The 20,931-nt window shown below is 43.5% G+C and overlaps 2 protein-coding genes across 39 annotated transcripts in view; both read left to right on the plus strand.

Moving 5' to 3' along the window:
• Positions 1-20,931, plus strand: part of CACNA1C (calcium voltage-gated channel subunit alpha1 C) — a 472,560-nt gene that overhangs the window by 31,071 nt on the left and 420,558 nt on the right. Inside the window, exon 1 of one of the 38 annotated variants that reach the window (XM_040651881.2) lies at positions 8,305-8,718. The exons of the other annotated variants lie outside the window; for them this stretch is intronic. Coding sequence (XP_040507815.1) covers positions 8,670-8,718 — 49 coding nt within the window. The 5' untranslated portion in view covers positions 8,305-8,669. Of the gene's footprint in view, positions 1-8,304; positions 8,719-20,931 lie in introns of those variants that run through there. 38 annotated transcript variants of the gene reach the window in all.
• On the plus strand, positions 7,285-8,400 carry LOC121109205 (serine/arginine repetitive matrix protein 3-like). Its single transcript, XM_046945010.1, has one exon. The coding sequence runs from the start codon at positions 7,556-7,558 to the stop codon at positions 8,306-8,308; it is 753 nt and encodes a 250-aa protein (XP_046800966.1). The 5' UTR covers positions 7,285-7,555; the 3' UTR covers positions 8,309-8,400.

Raw genomic sequence — 20,931 nt, forward strand, 5'->3', positions numbered from 1 at the left:
AATAAAAAGACTTTTTATTTTTCCCAAGGATTTTTTTTTGGTTGGCTGGTTTTGTGTTAGGAACTTAACTTGGCCATTCTTGGTCTCATGCAGTTCTTGAGAAGCAACTCGTAAACTAGAGCAGACATCTGATAGCATTATAAAATAACAGAACTCTTAACTATTTATACTGGGGAAATATAAATATTTCCTTCAGAACATGTGGAATTACTGAGCAAGTAAAGACTTAAGAGAAGAGTTGTTTATTTGTTTCACTTTGCTCATCTACATGTTCTAGCAAAGATGGGAGGAAATGAAAGGGGAGACATAAATAAACTCTTCTGATTGCATGCTGGAGAGTTAGTTTAAATAACAATAGAACATTTTCTCAGATTCTGAAATGACAGTTTTTTTTTCTGGAGGAACTCTGAGTATAACAAACTTCTCTTGCACTGTGTTGATTCAAAACCTACCTAACGGTGTTTTCTCCCGCATCAAATAATGCTCTCAGTTTAGCTGCTTGGCACTCCACCTATTTTTTCTGCTTCTGTTCCACTGGACTTCCACTGGAGCTAAGGAGACCTTGAAGGACATCCATTCAGGAGACTACACATTACACACTGACCTAAGTATCTGGAATATTCTGCCACACTCATGAGGTTTACGAACAGTGATAGCCACACAGGCAAGTTAAAATTAAATCCATTTGAATAGCTATTCTGTGCAAGAGCAAATCAATGACGTTGGGGAGGATTTAATTTATATAGTATTTGGGAATCTTTCCAGGATGCTTTTAATATCTTTCCAACAAGATGCACTTTGAAACAGTTTGTTTTACACTTACAGAACTTCTGTAGCATTTTAATAAAGTCCCACTAATGAGTTTCTGGATGTCCTAGGAGAACAGTTAGTTAAGATGGAACCAGAGTAGAATGTGGAGTTATGAAGTCGATGATTTAACCAATTCATTTATGGCCTATGTACTGTTTGTTTGTGGCGTTCCGATGATGATTTTTATGGGAATTAAGAGAGATATTCTGAGCATTCTATTGGAATCAGTTTTGTTTTCAAGAATGGTTTGAAAACAAAAGCTTTAGCGTACTTCATTGCAGGGCTTAGGTAGTACTGAGATAACCCTGGACTGAGCATAATCTGTAACCATCACAATTCTGGAAACTGGGATAAAAATCTAACATTGCTATGTATGGAAGATACCTTTAACTTAGTGCACATTTGAATTGACCACAGGGTCATGAATAAGCTAAAATCAATTAGCAGTCATTCTAACAGGATGCAGTGGGAGAACTGGTTTAGAGCAGATTTAAGATTACATGAGTTAAAGGTGCTCAAGTTGAAACAGAAGCTGATGGCAGGGTGAGTTGTCATTTTATCTGTGTTGGAAAGAAAAAGCCTTGAAAAAAATCCAGAACACCACAAAGATTGCATTATAACCAGATTCACTTACTAAACAAATGTAGACCGTTGATCTTTCTTGACCCACTGTACAAAATGAAATGCTTGACAATGTACGTAAGGCCAATAGTTGCACAGTAGTTGCCTATACTAATGTATTAATTTAATCATTTTCCTTGCAGCTTGACACATACGACCATGAATTTTCAGATCATTTTTAAAATTATTATTATACATCCTCTTAAATCTGTCAGAATTCCAAAGTCTCATCTTCTGTGAGTTTGTCAGTAACTTTCTGTGTTTAATAAAGCAGATACAGAAGTTCCAAAAATCAGCTTCAAATGACAAAAAGAAGGAATTTGGTGTTATAGCCTGCACCTGCACCCCTCTTTTGTGGAGGTTCAGGTTGGATGTTAGGAAGAATTTCTTCTCAGAAAGAGTGGTGCTGCATTGGCACAGGCTGCCCAGGGAGGTGGTGGAGTCACCGTCCCTGGAGGTATTCAAGAACCGTGTGGATGTGGAACTTAGGGACAAGTTTTAGCAGGTGTGGTGGTGATGGTTTGGATCACCACCTTAATGATTCTGTGATTCTTTGATTCTCTTCACAATCGGTTTATAGGTTTTATACCTGGAATCGTTTTTACTGACTAAGTGTAATTTCTTTCTTGTCTTCTTATTTTGACTTTGTGTAGTTTTCACTGTTTAATAATTAGATCCACGGTGGTGTCAAAATACCAGCATCCTGCAATCTTTCTAGTCACTGTAAAGTATTCCTCAACAGCTTGCATAAATTTACTCTCTGAAAAATCCAGTGCTCTGTAAAAAAGTCCTCCTTTGTACTTGCCATAGATCTCAGTTTATGTATGGTAGTTGGTTACAGGTATTTTTTGGTGGTGCTGTGTGGAGCCAGGAGTTGGACTCAGTGATCCCTATGGGTCCCTTCCAACTTGGGATAGTCTTTGATTCTATCATTCTACATATTCCTGAGTATTTTGTAGAGAAACATTCAAGGATTAGAATGGTAATATCTTTTTCTTTTTTGTTGTGTAAGCAATGGCAATTATTGAAGATATAATTGCCAACAGCTTGAATGTTTTTTTGCGTGAAAGTCTGAAGTGATTGGATTAAAAATTCATTTTTCATTCTGGATACTCTTGTAGATGTTATTGGGTCATTTGTTTTGTTTAACTGATGATTTTAGGATGACATTAAAAAAAATATATTTGTAGTAGTTATAATGAATTGCTGATGATAAGCCTCTTTTTAGCTGTACATTTCCCAGTATAGGGAAGACCCAGTGATTTATGTTTCAAAATAGAATCAGTGCAGCTGTTCTTGTTATGTTCAAGACTTTCCCTTCAGCTTTTGTGGCACTGTTACTAACTGACCTTTTCCATTTTGGAGGAACAGAGACTACTTCTGTCTTAGACCTTACTTAGTGCGCTAATTAGTGCTATGGCCAGATGTCCATGATGACCACAGCCTAATGAATCTTACCTACAGGGTCATGAAAACTGTCGCAAGTTCTCCTCAAGCCTGAGAAGCATAATTGCATTTACATTTTACTTGGGATAAATGTCTCTTGTTGTTTCAATGTATTTAAGCATTTTGTTTGCTGCTACACTTCAGATTTGTCCATGAATTCATTCAGTGCCACCCAGTAATCATTCAAGACTAATCACCTATTTAAAACGATAAATGGCAAGTTCTTTCATTTCTGCAATTGGAGTTGAAAAATCACTACTGCCACCACCCACTGAAATCATCTGTATGGATTACGGCTGGAAACTGAGCTAGCTTGCATGATTTGAATAAAAACATACCTACAGATACCCTATTTACTTTCTAGAAGATTCTGCAGTCTGGAAAATCAAAACCTACTTAAAGGTTCTCAGTTTCATCTAACTTACCCCTCTTCTGTGTCTAATGACAGCTTATCCTAATTAATAGCAACTTTCCTATGCATTTGTCACTTTTCATTCTTTGCTTTTTCCCCTTCAGATCTAATATTTTCTGTTGTTTACCAATACTAGGCCTCAGTAGACTCTACAATTAGCCTGATAAATCTCATCATTTTCATTCTAACTTTTTGTAGTTGCTTGTTGGTATTTTAATGTACATACAAAAGAGAACGATTGAAATTTCAACATGAAAAACATGGCTAAGCTTTCCAAGTTGTGTTTGAAAATTGGTGTTTCTGACTGTAAAATTTGCATATGGCACCATTCCAGATTTTAAGAAATGAAATCACCCATAAATCCTGATCACAAACCTTACTTTTATCTTTCATCCCATATTTCTTTCTTTTCTTGAGGAAGTTTCCCATGTTTTAGCTAGTTGTTAGTTTTGAGAGGTCACTAGCTTCCTGATCGTAATTTGAATACCTTTAGGTAGGACTAACAGTTACTTACGTTCCAGTTATAATTAAGCCACTAAAGCAAAACTGCCAAATAAAGAACATTCTTGAAATCTCTGCTCATTATTGTTGTGAACATGATTTTTTTTTTTTCAGTAACAGTTAGGAAGGACAAATGGAGAGGAAGATATATTTCTAGATGACATGGAGTTGAGAAGAATCACAAGCAGCTTTGAGAACGATTCTAAACAAAGCAGACATGATATTTGAGAAGAATTTGCCACCATCAGTGTTTGATTTACAATAAATGCGTTGTCACACAACACTGGGAAACACCCAGTGTTTCCATTATACCATCAGGCAGTGTGGTCAGAAGTGACACAAGTTGTTAAGGGTGTTATGTTATACATCCATGATGATTCTTTTAATGTACCAAGGACGAACCATTTTAGGTTTGAATGCTCCAAAGGAAAGAGACACTAGATAGAAAACAGAATTACTAACATGTTGACCTTTGAGAAAAGGAAGGTCAGGGTCTTCGTGCAAAGGTTGCACTGTGTTTAGATCCCATCTATTTAAATCGGTGACAAAAATATCCCATAGTTTTCAGAGCAAGAAAGTGCTAATTCTTATGGGAAGCATTCTCTATTGGTGGAGGTGTGAAACCTTAAATCTGTGGGATAAAAATCACTTGTAGCAAGGTAATGAAGATCTCTGCCAATGTTTCTCTATATTGGCCCTAGAAAGATTTCACAATTGTATTTTGAACCTTAATGTTATTTCTGGGGATAAATACATTTCTTTTCCACTTTTGAATAATTTATCTTATTTTATAGCACGAGGCACAATTGCCAAAATACCATGAGCATAACCTACTGCAATGGTGTAGCTAAGTAGCTTATGCAGTAGGCCCAATGAGAGCCCTAGATCGTTTAAGAAGCACTGAGACTGCTTAAGAGAGCCCTCCAAATAATTTTGTAAGTTATACAAATAATTCAGTGCAGAGCTATGATATGTTCTTCTCTGTTTTCATCCCATTAATTTCTTGCCCCATCTCTATATACCAACAAGATGGGAACTCTTCCTTTTTGAATCAAGGAGATGTTCTCCACAACCTATTTAAGTGATCTCTCTTCTGAAGACGGACATGGGTTCTGATACTGGATGTTCAAGAAGCTGCTGTGCCTAGTCTACTCTATATATGGCGGGGTAGGAGGTAGAGAGTACTGCCTTGTACACAGAACAACAACAAAAAATTCCTTACATGCAGAATGGACTGTTGCATGTTAATATTCCACACTCTACAAATCATCTTTGACACTTTGTAACTTTAAATAGCTGCTTCTCAGAAACCTCTGTCTTGGTGCTTTCTACTATTGTTCTCAAGAGTGATTGCAGAACAATTTTTCTCTTCTTAGCATTCCTGTGGATTAGAAAACAAGTATCTCCTCTTTAGAGCTCGCCTAAGGCTGAACACGGGATAATTTGTCCAACGTAGGTCATCTGCTTGGAGGGAATGAGCACAAATTGAGCTTGGTGTGAGATACGCTTGTGTCTGATCTTTGCAGTCTCCATCTTACCTTCAATCTGCTGGCTGCCATATCAGGCAAGCACTAAGATCATCCCAATTCTTTTTGTCCTGAACAAACTATTACTTCATGGTTTTTTTTTTTTTGTTTTGTTTTTTTAAGATTTCACTTGTACACTCGTCTTTGGGCTGCATGGATGGGGATCTCACTCTGAAGAAGGCTGAATGTTCTCCCCCATCAGAAGGCCTTAAGGCTTTTTAGAGCGTCGGTCCTTCAAGGTAGTAGAAAGCCTAGGCTGTATGCTTTACCTTGAAAGTCCCAGCCCAGAACGTAAATGATCAGAGGCCGTGCAGGGAAGGCCTGTTGCTGTCCTTGCACAAATCTCCAAGCTGCTGCTCTGGAATCTAATAAAGCCCTTTCTGCACTGCTTCTAAGAAAAAATGGAATGAAGGTGAGAAGTACTGGAAGAAACAAACGTGAAGCCAATTGACTATTTCCATTTTCTGCAGAGAGTAACACCTTGAGTTCTCTCCTGTGAGAATTCTTGTTAAATGTGAATTTCAGTACTCACATGAAGACCTGTTTCTACAAAGCACTTCTTTTTAGCGTACTCTGACATAGCAGTGCTTTAGGGGAAGGTACAACAGACACTGTTATGTCACCCAATTGTCCTTCATTAGCAGGATCTTTCCAGCTTTCTCCTACCGTCAGTTCCCTTCCACTTCTCCGTATAGAAAATTCTTTGCATCAGAAATGCTGAATAAAGAAACCACGAGCTATAGTACGATTTTATTTATACCGAAGAAATTAATGCCAGCTAATATTCTTGTTTCTTGATCTATTTTTTTCTACGTTTGATTTTTGGTAGTCGGCCCAACTTGCGTCCCATTGGAGGAGCTTGGCAGAGAGAGAGGGAGAAGGACTGGAGAGAAGGATCTGTAGGTGGCAGGGACAGCTTGTGTATGTGGCTGCGTGCGGATGTGAGCTGGCATAAAGCACGGCTATGTGGATGTTGGCTGTTTAACTAATGCTGTACATAAACCCTTAGCTAGCTGAGAGTGTGACCCAAGAAGGGCAAATATATATATATATTAACAGCTGCCCCACCGGTGTTGGGTTTCTGTGCAAGAGTGATCAGCGTGCACTTAATTACTTCCCCAGAGATTATGTCCATGCCAGGGTGAATCATTCAACTCTTGGTTGACTCATGGCTTGAGAAAATGGAATTAGCGCCATCCAAAATGGCAAGAATTTCTGTTAGCGAGGAGAAAAATTAAATGTATATTTACACAGTGCGTTTGGGCAGGGAAGGATTTGCTGTCCTTTTATAACGGTGGAGGGAGAATTTTTCTTTCTTAACAAGAGAAAGGATTGAATATGAAAGCTAATATATTACCGTTCAACCTCTAGATGTGATCTCGCTTGATCTCATAACTGAAATGGAATAAGTGCGTGTGACATTATTAGAGGAAAAACCAGAAATAGAGGACAGAGGAGTTTAATTGATCGGAGGGACTCTTCCTCCTTACTCAGAACTAAAGCTGCACCTCTACGTGCTGCCGATGGCAACGTGTTTTTTGCCAAGTTACCTTTTGGACAGCATCTAAGGCAGCAGTGGGGATGACCGGTAGTTATTAGAAACCTCAATGGCCTTTCTTTAGGACAAGTGCTTTGGCTGCATCCAGTCTTTGGTAAGCGCTTCGCATCTATTCCAGTTTCTCTTGTAGTTCCAAACGGGTGTGCTTTGTTGATGCTTTGGCTCAAGCTGTTAGGTGGTGCCGCTTTCCACTGTATCTGGAGTTTCATCCAAGGGACAGCTACCTGAAAGTGGCGGGGAAGAGGCTTCAAAAAGAGACGGATAGCTGATAAATCCCATTGGAATCCACGTGCGGGGAAGGCGCTGAGCTCCTTCTAAATTCATTCATTCGTACAGGTATTAGCAACTACAAAGCATTTTGAATAGAAACACTCTTCTCCTCGTTTGAATGGAAAACCACTGGCCGGGAAGGGGAAGAACCGCTGTCGAGGCTCCGCACGCGGGCTGTCCGATGGAAGCTCTGGGCCACGGGCAGCACGGGCCGGCGGTGCGCCGGGCATCCCCACGCGGCTCTCGGCCGGGCTGGGTCGGCTTCTCGGGCTGTGGCGGTTTTCTATTGTTGAACTCCGTTGAACATGGCAGCTCGGGGAGCTCCGCGGAACGCGGGCTGCATTCAGTTCGCGTTTCGTTCGAAAGAAGTCATTTCTGCTCTCTGCGGAGGCTTCAGTTAGAGCGGGCCAAATGACAGGGATAATTAAGGCGAGCGGTGGGATACCGGCGGAGCGCTTCGGCGTTTCCACCGAGGATTTGGCAAATCCGAGCTCGATTAATCTGTTTAAACATCTGTGCATCCTCCCGGCCGCGCGACCGAGCCCGGCTCCCTCCTCCTCCTCCTCCTCCTCCCCCGCCGCGGTTCGGGGCCACCGCAGCCCCCGCCGCCCGCCCCGCTCCTCGCCATTCCGCTCACGGCCGCGCTCCGTGCGGAACCGCAAGGCCGAACCCGCGGGTCGGAGCGGGGCCGGAGCGCGGCGGCGCCGCGTGGCCGCGCATCGCCGCGCCGCCCCCCGGCCCCGCTGTCCCCCCGCTGTCCCCCACTTGTCGAGGCGGCCGGCTCCGGCTCGCCTCTCCTTGACGTCATGTCTGTGCCGAGGCTCCGGCGGGCGCGGTGACGGCACGGAGCGCGTTAAACTTTGCGAGCGAGCGGCCGGCCCGGCGGCTGGCAGAGCGGTGCGCGGGGGGCTGCGCGCCGCCGCCGCAGCTGGAACATCTGGAAGCGTTCAGTGCGGCCGTGGCGGCGGAGAGAGGCGGCAGCGGGGAGCGAGCGCTGAGGGAGGGGAGGGAGTGAGGGGCTGGGACTGGGCTCTCTTCCTCTGCAGAAACAGCTCCCTGCCAGCACAACGCGCTCCGAATGGCTTTGAAGAGGAGGAGCAGAAGCGTTTGAACATCTTTTTTTTTTTTTTTTCTTTTTTCCTCCTCCTTTTCTTGCTCTTGTAGTTGGTGGATTTTAAAGAGACGTTTAACCCTCCGTGGTTTGCCCTGGATGCTTTTGCTTTTCGCCGTTCTTCCTTTTCCTTTTTTTTTTTTTTTTCGCCCTCTCTCTCGCGTTTCCCCCCTTCTCGTTCTTTTTTATGGTTTAACAGCCAGAGGTGCTGTGCTAAATTCTTGGAAGGGGCCCGGATGTACTGAGGATGCATTGCAATTTCACTAAAGGAGGCAGTAGTGGAAAGGATCAGTTTTTGGTGTTTGATGCAATAATGGGAATCAGGTAATAATCAAAGGGGAAATTCTGCAGCTCCACTCTTCCTCGAATTTCACCGAGCCGATTTGCGGAGGGATTAATCTGGACTCGTTTTAAATGGTCAATGAAAACAAGAGGATGTACATTCCCGAGGAAAACCATCAAGGTAAGCCCGAGCTTCGCCCCGGAGGAGCCGGCGACCATTCTCTCCCGCAGCCTTTGTCCGCCCTCGGCTCCGCGGGGGCCGGAGGGGACGGCCCCGGCAGCGCGTCCCCGCGGGGCAGGCGGACACCCCGGGCGGGGGCGTTGCGGGAGCCCCCCGCGCCCCCGGGGCTGGGTGTGTCGCGAGGCCGCGGGCGAGGAAAAGTTGCCGTGAGTCGCCGTCGCCTTCTTCCCGAGGAGGGGGGCTCGGAGGGGAAGCGGCCGTGCGGTGCGGCCGGAGGCGAAGCGGAGGCGCGGGGCTGCCCCGTGGCACGGGGACATCGGCGCGCCGGGAGGCGGGTGGCCGCGCCGCTTAATGCCTCCCCGGCCCTCCGCGCCCCGGCCGGGCACGGCTTCCTCGGGCACCGGGAGAGGAGCCCTTCCCTTCTCCGCGCTATTTCTCGTCTCTCACGCGCGAGGGGAGGGGAAGGGGAATCATGGATTTACACGCGCACGTCCCGGGAGAATGGAGACGGCGGGGAGCGCCGCACTGCAATGAAAGTTGAGCTTTACTTCGGGCACCGTTTCCCACCCGGCCCCTCCGAGCATCGCCCGCACCGTGGGCACCGACCGGCGCCGCGCTGCCCGGCGGTGTCGGCCGTTCCCGGCCGTCCCCAGGGCGCAACTTTGTTTGTCCCAACTCCAGGAGCCTCCCCCGCCCCACCCGGCTCCGCTTTCCCCGAAGTTCCTGCTCTCCGTTACCTGCATGCGGCCACCCCTCCCCTCTCCTCCCCTCCCCTCCCGCACACGCACGTCGATATTGCGGAGCGGCAGAGCCATTGCCTCCCCTCGGCCAGACGGAGCGAGGTGCCGGCACGTCTCCCTCCCAACAGGGCCCCGAGCCAAGCGGGACCTCCCCCTCCCACCCCGCACCCCACCCCAGCAGGACCCCCGCCCATCAAAAGGCCAGGGCACGTACGTTAGGGCCGGGGCAGCCTTTGGCCGTGGGTGGCAGTGGGTTTCATCGGGAGTATTCCCCCCTCCTGACAAAGAGATAGAGGTTAAAATGAAAAAACCCAAGGCCTAGCACCCCTCAGCTGCTCTGTGGCAGTGAGGTGGGAGGGGAAGAAGCAGCCCCTGATCCCGGGTGCTCCTGCCAAGCACACGCATCCGGCGGGCATAATAGGGCTGCTCTTCCTGGGCCAGAGCTGATAACGTGGCCGGAGAGCTCAGCCTCCATAGCAATATGCCAACGCTATGGCAACCTAAATCCTGCTCCCTCCTTATCAGCTGCAGTGATTATATAATTGGAGGAACACTTTTGCATCTGTCTCTCGATGCGGATTGCCATTACTGCCAGGTGAAAGAGCAACTTCCTAAGCAAACAGAACCGGCCAGGTGGAAGAAAGTTCTGCCTCCCCACGGTGCTCGGGCTGCCGTTTATTTCCAATCTATTTTTGTTTCGTGCAAGCGGTGCTCGAAAGGTTAAACTGCTCGGTAGTCAGGAGAAGCTGGTGGCGAGGAGATCACAGCAAACCAATGTGCAGTGAGTAATTAAAGCGACCACGGCTTCTCACTTGCAAGGTGGAGATTAAACACGGGAGTGGAAGGCGAGCCTGGGGCCGTGACACGGGGGTGATGCTCGGAGATGAGGGAGGATTGAGCTGAGATGCTCCTGGCAGCAAGGTGGATGGATGCTCCGGGTACTGCCAGCACGAGCCACGCTGTTATGTCTGCTCGGAGCGGTGAGCAGCGTGGCTAGGCCTCTGCTGGCTGCTGCTTTCTGCACATGTCTGCTGGAACAGCGTGTGCTCAGTGCCTGTGCGGTGCGGGAGACAAGACAGCGGTGCCTTACCCAACGCAGATCCATGGGGTGCGCTGGAGGCCCTCGGTGAGGAGGTGAGGGCCGTGGAGAGCAGGAACCGAGTCTGAAAAGGCGTCACTGACCGCCAGTCTGCTAATTGGGGCGGGTCCGCAATCTATTCCTTCCGCACTTCTGAGTGCCTCTCAGTACCCTGGAAATGGTTCATCCCAAAGTAAGAATTTTCTCATTTTTTCGGATGCGCACATCTGAGGGTGCAGCGCTTTCAGTGCAGCGTCACGTTACACAAAGAGAAGGCAGCGTGGCAGCGTTGTCTGCCGCCGCTGAGATGCTTCTCAGTGCTTATTTTTGCTGCACAATGGACTATGTTATGATAACAATCAATTATTCATTATGACCGCAGAATACGTGTTTCTCTGGGAAATGTGAAAAACAAACCCTAAATCCTAAAAACCACCCAACGAGCGGCAGAAAAGAGCTTTCAAAGCGGCCTCCATCCCGTCTAATGCACATGTGGGACTCGCCGTAACCCTAGACGGGCATCTTTAACGGGAGCTTTGAAAATCTGCCCTCGTACCGTGAAATGGAAAATCGGTTTGCAACATCATGTTTCCCAGCCCTCCCAGGGGAGGGCGAGCGATGAGTCAACCTGGCCCTCGGTGCTGCAGCCCGAGCCCGGTGGGAGCGTCCCGCTGCGGCCCGCCGGCCTCTGCTTTTGCTCCCGCTCCCGCTGCCGGGGAGCTGCGGTGGGAGCCGCGGGGCCGGGAGGGGCCGCTCCCGCCGCCCCCAGGAGGTGGCGGTGCAGGGCCGCCGAGCCGGGTGCGGGGCACCGCGGGGCTGCGGCACCCGAGCTGCGCCCGGGGACGGCGGCACGGAGCTCTCCGAGCCGCGCTCGCTGGGAGCGAAGGAGCCCCGGTAGGTCGCGTGTTCCATATAGCGACGGTCCTCCGACTGGTGGAGCCGCTTGTGGCAGCGCCTCCGAGCTGCCCTTCCTCCCGTGTCAGCTAATGCCTTTGGGCTTTGTCCTTATTGCGTATTTCGGACAGATTTCTACCTGCTGATGGTAAAAAGAACCCCCTCAGGTATCTGTCAGCCGTAATTAGGTCTTCTGGCAACCTCCTTTCCTAACCTGCAACATTTTGTTCTTGAAATCTTTCTCTGTAAGACACTCTTCTCATAGTCCTTGTATCTTTCGTATTGGTTCAATTAGGAGCTAATTAGCATCGCCTTTATTTGTCAGGAGCCTGTTGATGGGGAGAGGGTCGAGTCACACGTGTACTCCCTAATGCATTTCCAATGCATCTTCTGACCTGAGCTGAGGGTCGGATCCACAGATATTCCCCTTAACTTCCCAGGTATAAATACACCAGTGATTGTGGACACTTCACTTCATTGCTGATTTCAATTTAAGGGCTGAAATCTGACTCACGCTGTGCCACAAGGCAAAACCCTCATAGGTAGGGGACTAGAATTTACTGGATGTTTGCTGTGATTATCCGCTCTGCTTTCGGAACACCAATTTTATCCCCTTCATTTCCGTGGGGCAGTGCTTTGACATGCAGAGACGATGCTCTTCCCATGGCAGCAAAGGGATCAGAGGAGCAAATGGAATCTTCAGCTCGGAGCGTTCCTGTTGTCGTCTTGTTCGGCTGTAAGGATTTGTCACAGTGGGCTGTAGATGTGGGGCATAAAGCATACTGGCGATCAGTGTGAGACAGCTTATCTTAGGGTTGGGGGAAAAATCTGAATCACTGTTTGAAAATGACGCACTAAAATTCCAACCCCACTGACTTAACGATAATTGCTGGTATTTATAAAGCATGATCTTCTACCTCAAAGTACTCAAAACATTCTGTGTGCTCAGTGTCTGGTTCAATATGATATGGAATGGCAGCACGTATAAAAATAAAGTAATGTTAAAGATCAGTACTTAAGTATTCTGCATAATAAAGTCCACCACACTGAGAAAGTTAAGGTAGAGCCTTCAGAAAAGCGTTTAAGTGATTTCATCCATTTCAACACTCCTGTCCTTTAAAGGAGTATTTAAGTATCTGCTAAAAGCCTGGCATTTGAAATCTGTACTTTTTATAGATTTTCTTTGAAACGATCACTAGTCCCACAGGCTGAGTTGGGCCGGGTCGCAATGCAAGTGTTGCCTTGGACAGGTTCTCCCGTAGGTTGAGTTTCTCCCATCACAACCACCTACTTGAAAAGGCCTCACCGGTGCTCTCAGTAACCTGTCCGCCATTATGACCCCCTCCCCCCTACCTGTGATTGCTTATCTGCTCTGCAATCAGTTTTGGGGGTTACATCTTTATAATCCTCTGCAGCAGACCTGGCGCACCCTTGTTGTGTGGAATGAATTTATTCTACCGAGATATTTAATTTGCATTATTTGTCCTCATCTATTCTTTTTTTTTCTCTCTGTGTGTGTGTGTGTGTGTTTGTTTTCTCAAAACATTTCAGTTGATCAACTTGCAGTATAACTTCAATATTATCATCTATGTTTAGGTTTTCTCATTTTCTTTCAGTTTTGTGGGAAATGAGTCTACATACATATTTAAAGCAGCATTTATCTGAATGGCAATTGCTTCTGCCTTTACTTTTTGTGGGTGTGCGTGTGTGCTACTTGTCACTTCTACAGGCCAGCTGAGAACATCAATTTGCCATTTGATTTGTTAGGAACTGTCTCACTTAACCCTTTCTGGGGATTAATTTAAGGAACACACTACCTTGAAGTTCAGGAATAGCAAAAACAAGATCTCCATGCAAGTGGCTCCTCTAAATTTATTGGCTATCAACCAACATTAGCAGATGTGACTATGTGCAGTAAAAGTCTCTCTTAAATTATTGAAAACAACAAATCAGATCAACACTGAGAAAAGCTTTTACCAATGGCAGATATATGCTTTACAAAACATAATGTCGTTAAAAGGCTCAGCTGTCTCCCTTTTCTTCAGACTGCAGTCCAACCCAATGTGTTTTCATTTATCTGAAAGACTGTATTTTTTAGTTAGATAGTAGGAATAAGATGGATTTGAGAGAGTTTATTAATTAAAATGCTTATTGTTATTTCAGAATCATTAATTATAAGAGAAGAAGACAATATTAAGCATTCAGACTTATTGATTACCCCTGAGTTGTTTTCCTTTTGGTATAGTTCATCTACTACCTAACATAACATTACTTTTTCTTGTCACTTTAACAAATTGAAGTCAGAAAAATGGAACACTTACCACTTTTAGATGATTTTGACTATATTGGAGTCAACAAAACACTTCATGCTTACGCTTCTTGAGGATATTCCCCCCTTCCTTTTGTGTATGTGTGAGATTTGAAAATTTAAATGTATAGATATATATTTTAATGGAAGAGGGCATAGGTGATGGACGTTCTATGCTTGTGTCAGAGAGCAGGCATGTTGCAGCTGTCAGCGTCAGTTTTAGGTGGTAAATTGGTCTTGCTGGGAACTCTGAAATACAATGATGATGACTTCTGGTTGTATGAGTACCTACTACGACATATCTTGTAAGGCTTTACTGGAATAAATGATGGTGTAGTCGATGGTATACATAAATCTTTGTCCAAAAGAATCCTTGAAATTCTATGCCCCATCCATGGAAGCTGACAGAAACCAGTGATAGTAATGTAAACCTTGTTAAGAACTTGAGAGGGATTGGGGTAGGCCTCTTCCAGCTGAAAGAGCACAGTTGTCTCTATACCGTGTACAGAGATTTCCGGAACAGAAGGCCTAGCTGATTTTCTGCCAGAAACCTAAGTACAAATTTAATAGATTGTACAGTTTGGATTCTTGAATTTGATGGTCCATTGGCAGTGGGGAAAAAAAAAAAAAACATTGAGAAAATATCAGTATATGTAGGGTAAATGGTAACAGAAGACTCTGTAGAATCAGATTTTGACTTTATTTTGTCACATCATGACTTGTCCTGATAGGAAGGTGAATTATTAGGTTCATTTGTACTCAAGAGAATCTTAAATTGAGGAGATGCTGCTGGGAATGGCTTTGAAACTGTTCTGTATACATCACCTGTTCCATCATCTTTCCCAGATCGTTTTGAGACACTGTTCTCACTGGTACACATCTCATAGCAAAGAACTGTGTTTCTAAGGAGTAGGGGGTTAAATAAAATCACGATGAAGGATGAAAGGGACTTCCAGAGGCCAGATGGATCAACACTGCTCAGAACAGGTGTAATTTGATGAGGTTGTTCAGGGCCACATCCAGCCAAGTTCTGGACATCTCCATGAACTCTTTAGACAGCCAACCTCAGTATTAAGCTGCACTAATGGTAAAAGATTTTTGAAGTCTATGTGTTTAAATCTATATTTAAATTTGTATATTTTGAGAACTAAGTTACATGCACCAGCCAATAGCTAAATTGTGACCACGTTTCTGTGTTTAACCAGACCTTGTGACCACTTGTTGAATCTTTGAGATGGAGGACTTGAGGGGTCCTTGCCTCAGTGCCTTACCCTGGTTTCTGAGTGGGTTGTGGGCTGGTATTTTGCTTTTGGTTTTTTGGGGGCCAGAAATAATATATAATCAGAGTTTACAGGTGAGGTGAGACAAGCCTGGAGTTTCAATCACTGAGTTTATAATGGGTTGTTTTCCTGTGCTATGCTAGAATAGCTTTCACTCAGAACTGGATAGAGACAGTGACCAGCGCAAACACTGATGAGGCAGTAGAAATCTATAAATAGTTCACTTTAATGTTCCAGGGCTTGTTAATGCACCAGGTCAATAGTTGAATTCTGCTATAATTTGCAAACATTCAGCTGAACCTAACTACTTGCTCTACGGATATACATACCAACACATAAAATCACTATGGAAGCGATGACTGTAAAAAAGGATTAGGGTTATAACTCCTGTTTAGGCTTCTTTTCCCCTGCTGACTAAAGAGAATTGAGATAAATGTTGATGTATGTTCTATGGGATGTTAGAAGCTTTTACAGGAATTCAAAGATTATATATTTGCTGGATCTTGGTAGGTCACTTCTACAATTTTCCATATATGTGTGTTTAGTCTCAGTATTACGTTCTAAATCTCAGGGGCTGTCTGAGCAGCTGAAGCATTCAGAATCCACAAAAAGTGGCCAGGAAGTTGGGTTTCCTTCAACAGTTATGGGGAGTTATCAGAATATTAGTTAAGCTTTGTATGAATGGGAGGGGAAAAAAGGGTTATTTATCTTGGTACCTTTAAGGAGGGGAAGAAAATCCTCAGGATTCATCATCTGCTCAACTGGTCACCAACACACTTAGCACAGATATGAGGGAGGGAAAATCTGTTCTGATGGTAAAAGACAGAAGATTAAATTAAAATCGTTCTTAAGGGTGACTGGAGACTTAATGACTTTCAAACTAGGCCCAGAAATGAGAATAAAAATCTGGCTAATCCCGTGGGAATTTTGTCTGCATCTTATACATAAATCTTATAATTAATTGTTTTAAGGAGGTTATTATCTGAGACCCATCCAACCTTAATGGACGCTTTATTGTATGTTAAAAGTACGCTTCTCTAATGGCTTTGTTATTTGTCTTAAAATTCTCAGGTCTTCAGCCCATGTTGTGGATGGTTGCCTTTGGGTATTTTGGAAAAAACAATTAAATATGACTGAACATGACATTATAATTACAAAGTAAATATGCTCTAATTGAGTAATTAACTCAACATTTCTTCCTACAGGCATTGTAGGAACAAATTCGTGTTAGTGATCACATTTCAGATCCTTTATTCCAAAGGAGGAAGAAAGACTGCAGTTCTTCAGTATTTCTGGTTGGATGTAACACTTCTTAAGATTCATCCATTAAAAAACATAATAATATGCATTTTTGGTACATTAGATGTTTCTCAAACACTTTTAGTCAGATGAAATAAGATGTTGAATGTACAAAGAGACTACTTGTGTCTCTCTTATTGTGAGTCAGTCCAGCTATGTTAGGTATCAGCTATATTCTGCTTCATGCATTATTGACAAGAATAATAATCCTGAAATTGAAACTTGTCTTAAATAATATAGCTGTTAGCAGTCAGTTTCATGAATTTTAGATATACAAAGACTACAATGGGCTGTGTGAGAGGCAACAGAAGCCAGGCGAATTCAAGAAGTAAGACTGATGTTTGTTGAATATACTGAGAAAAAAAAAGGTTGCACATATATAAATTCATAGTATGTTGAATTTTAAATCTGATACAGATTGACAAATGTCAGGAAGGCAGAAGTTGAGACTGATGTGCAATCTCAAACTTTACTGTGATTTCAATGCTGTTGCTTTCATGTGGTTCACAACAGACCGCAGCTTCCATGCAGAACCTATATGAAAATATTAGAAATTTAGATTTTGTTGAGTGATCTGTTTCAACATATTGACTGCAAAGTTAGCAAATCAAGTCAAACAAGCCAAAATGCTACTAAGAAAACAGAGGAAATTCATAGAATTAATTGCTTTCCTGATTGGTGAACAAACAGACTTTTGTGTGCGGAAGAAACTTAGCCTGTCTGCTGCACTTCTCATGTGGTACTTAAATCGCCTACTATTGCTGGCCTATGAATTGTGCATGTGCACACCGTGTCTTCAGGTGTAGTTTAGATTTGTCTGATGTCTTCCAGAGGATGAGAATACATTTATTCACTGAAAATTGGGACCAGTTGGTTTAATTGTGATTTCAAAGGGACTGTAAAGGAGCAATAGGTAAAAGTGGATTATATGGCATTCTACATCACTTTCACCTCAATTAAGAATTTAAGTGAGAAACCTGAGATTTACAGGCAAACAGATTTGGTGCAGACAGTGTTGAAACTGAGTTCTTGGACTAGTGAACTGCTTGAGTGATACCACTGTAATATCTTCTGTCTGCCAGGTAGGATCTCACTGGCTTTGGCTCAGTTGCACAAATCCTGTAAATGCAAAGTGTTTGTTACTGCTCACAGGTGTTTGGGACGTGCTGGTCTTGCACTAAGTAGTTCAGTGCTGAGTTCTCATGCACATTTCTCTGTGGTTTTCTTTGAAGGGCATTGATTGATTATCTGTTAAATATAGTAGAGCTTATTGATTAAATCAGATATGGGAGAATCCCACATTTGCGTGAAGCTCAGGAGGGACTGTATTGAAGCTTAATTATTTATTTGGTGTTTGGATTTACATTGTGATACGAGAGTTACATCAATTTTTAGTTAGCTTTTGAGTACAAATGCAATGGCATAGTTGGGACAGGAATACAGACAGTTGATTTGGCCATTACAGCAAAAGTCAGAAATGAGAGTGAAAGAATGAGCTGAATATGATTTGAAGGCTTTTGTTTGCTTTAAAGCAAAGGGTGTCAAGAAAGAACGTGAAAACTTGTGTCTTAGTTCATATGCAGTGATAAAAGCTGCTATGTAGTATGCCAGGAAGTCAGTCAGAAAACAATTAGAGGTACTGCTACTGGCAGTTCCTAAAGGCAACTCAAGTGGTTTAAATTTATTCAAGTGGTTTAAAACTAACCCCAAAAAGTTAGATATCAAGCTTCAGAAGAGTTGGCCATGGAGCTCTACAGGTGCTTGACAGCATCTACAGGAAAGTATCTAAGCCTGTGATCAGACCTGAATCACTTAAAAAAGAATCAGATTTTAAAATATGAGAAATCCAACGCTTGAAAACATTTTTAATGGTTATAATGCTGTTTCCACCATTTCTTATGAAAGACTCTGCTTAGACATTTTCTTAAGTGTGTTTAATTTGCTGTGTGAGTTACTCACAATATTTCTGTCAGTACATATTTGAATGGTGTTTGTCCCACTAACTTAATGCAAAGCTTGTCCTGAAATAAGGGCAAAGTTTTCTTTCGAATTTGGTGGTACATTTGAGTCCACAGTTTTCTATCAGTTCTTTTTTTAGTACCTAGTGTTCTTGTTGAGAGCCTCTGTTATCTTTGGTTTGCTTTGATTTTGCTCATATTTATAAGAACACCCTTTATTTTTATTTTGGGATATGCATTTTTGAGGTTTTGTCCATTGTCCTTTAAGAGGGTTTATCATGGAGAACGTCCCTACATACAATACAGAGGTGAATGTGGCTGCAAATTGCTAAGCATTTGGGCACAAATGCATATGGATACACAATTTAGGAGAAATATGAATGGGGAAATTCTACATGGAGCCCATCCTACAAATACCAGAGGGCAGGAGTTAATCATCTTCCTATGTCAGCACTGCAATACAATTTTGAAATACAACTTTAAGATACTTAGAGGATAGAATTACTGTAGGGGATGAAAAGCCCCACTTGTCATCTTGGGACTTAAACCTCTAGTTTATGTGGTTAGTTGTTGGAATGACAGTGATAAAAAGTATCTAGACCCGGTCCTTCAGCTACAAAACACCAAACAGAGAGATTTGACAGATTGTCAAGCGCCATTTGGGAGATTAATGTAAAGTCTAGAGTATGGACGTTTAGGGGATCAGTCTGTATTTCAATTTATTTTTATGTTTGGATGTAGACTTCCAGAAAGGCTATACTTCTTTCCTTTTGTAAGGCTGACAGAGAATGTTTTTCCTTTAAAGTTATCTATCTGTCTTTACATATTTACACGGTCATGGTCCCTGTAGTATGTACATCTCCTGTATGTTAAATATTCTATTACACTTCTCAACTTGCCAGGCCAATGGGCTTCAAAAATTTATTTTCTTCTTCTTTATAAACTCTGCTGCGAGTGTGTTCTTATGTGGAAATATTACTTGGGGAGATGCAGGTGAAGAAATTAAAATGGTTTTTAATTTTAATGAAATGAGTGTTATGAAGCTGAGTGTTTTAACTGCTATCATCAAGCCTGGAACAGATGCCAGCATGGCAATTGCAGAGAGCTCGATCCATCCACTGGGATGCAAGTCAGGGAGGGCAGCTCCTGCTCCATTCTTCCTGATTGCACAAGCAGGTGTAATCCTTCTGGTGTGGCCAGAAAGGCAGTACTGCTGGTTTACTGCTCCAGATGAGTACAGGGCCAGGATGTAGACCCCAGCATGCTCATCTGCCTGCAGCTAAATACCAAATATTCTGGGTAGTCTTAACTTTGGCAAGTGACTCTTGCACATTAGGATATGAAGAGGATTCTCTTCTGTGTACTTACAATCTTTTTTTTTTTTTCTGCTGATCAGAAGTTTCATAGTTAGGAAATGTAATGGTCATAGAAGGAGACCTGTATCTTTTAAGATAAACAAAGGTAAACAGAAAAAACTGGCAGGTTTGGAATACATGGTCAGAGAGCATCAGATTTATGAAAAGTCTGTTCAGAGACCTTGGTGTGAGTTTTGAACTTTATCAGCTCACGTGTTGTTTCACTGATGGATGCAAGTTGCATAAATCAAGTGTTTCTCTTGAATGTAGATACCACCATGAACACATGCAAATCTTGACAGAAAAGGGGGCTGCTCTCTGGTCTCTCTCCAGAAGCTGAACATGGTGGGCACACAGAAGATTAGATGCTAATGGATAAAATGAATTATCTTAGAGTCATAGAATCATTAAGGTTGGAAAAGACCTCTAAGATCATCCAGTCCAACTGTCCACCTACCACCAACACTGCCTACTAAACCACGTTTCTTAGTATAACATCTAAACATTTCTTGAACACCTCCCAGGATGGTGACTCCACCACTTCCCTGGGCAGCCTGTTCCAGCACCTGACTGCTCTTTTGGAGAAGAAGCTTTTTCTAATATCCTTCCTGAACCTCCCCTGGCACAACCTGAGGCCATTCCCTCTCAATCTGTCACTGAATTCTGCTTCTCTTTTCCTTCCAGCAGTGCACTCACTTATCAGTAGGCACCAGTGGGGCTTGAATAGCAATCCAACTACACAAGCAGTTCTGGTTTTGTCTGCCATTTTTGAAGCGTGTGTCGTAAGGCATTTGTGTTTTTTGTTTTCAAACAGCAGGAGAAACATCTCTGCTCTGAAACCACTAGAACATTTCATTTAGACATATGTGTGTATATGTAATCCACTTAGTGGGCAAGAGTAAGTGACTGACTGGAATGGAGCAGTTATGAAAGATCTGAAAAGAAATCAGATGATTTGAAAGAAGAGTGAGATGGGCTTTGATCCCTGTAATCCAAGTTGCCTTACAATACAAAGACCTTCAGTCCAGAGGGTCTGCAGATGTACAATAAAGGCTTTTAGGGACACACTTTCAAACTGTCATGCCTCATAGCCTGAAACTAATAATTTCTCATAGGTTTCACTCAACCTCACTGCAGGTGTTCATCTAATTTATCATTTAGAATCCAAATAGAGGTAGTGGAGAGGAAGGCAGCCATGGCCACAGAACCTTACAGATGTTTGAGATTGGATGAGGGGAGTGCCCTCTTGGAGTTACTTAGCTGTACCTTCTCTACACAGAGAGCTATTAATGATTGTTAGA

This window comes from Gallus gallus, chromosome 1, assembly GCF_016699485.2.
Source record: "Gallus gallus isolate bGalGal1 chromosome 1, bGalGal1.mat.broiler.GRCg7b, whole genome shotgun sequence".
NCBI classification, from domain to species: domain Eukaryota; kingdom Metazoa; phylum Chordata; class Aves; order Galliformes; family Phasianidae; genus Gallus; species Gallus gallus.

Bases quoted from the DNA above. Each gene is read 5' to 3' on its own strand.
- LOC121109205 (XM_046945010.1), top strand. From the start codon at position 7,556: ATGACAGGGATAATTAAGGCGAGCGGTGGGATACCGGCGGAGCGCTTC.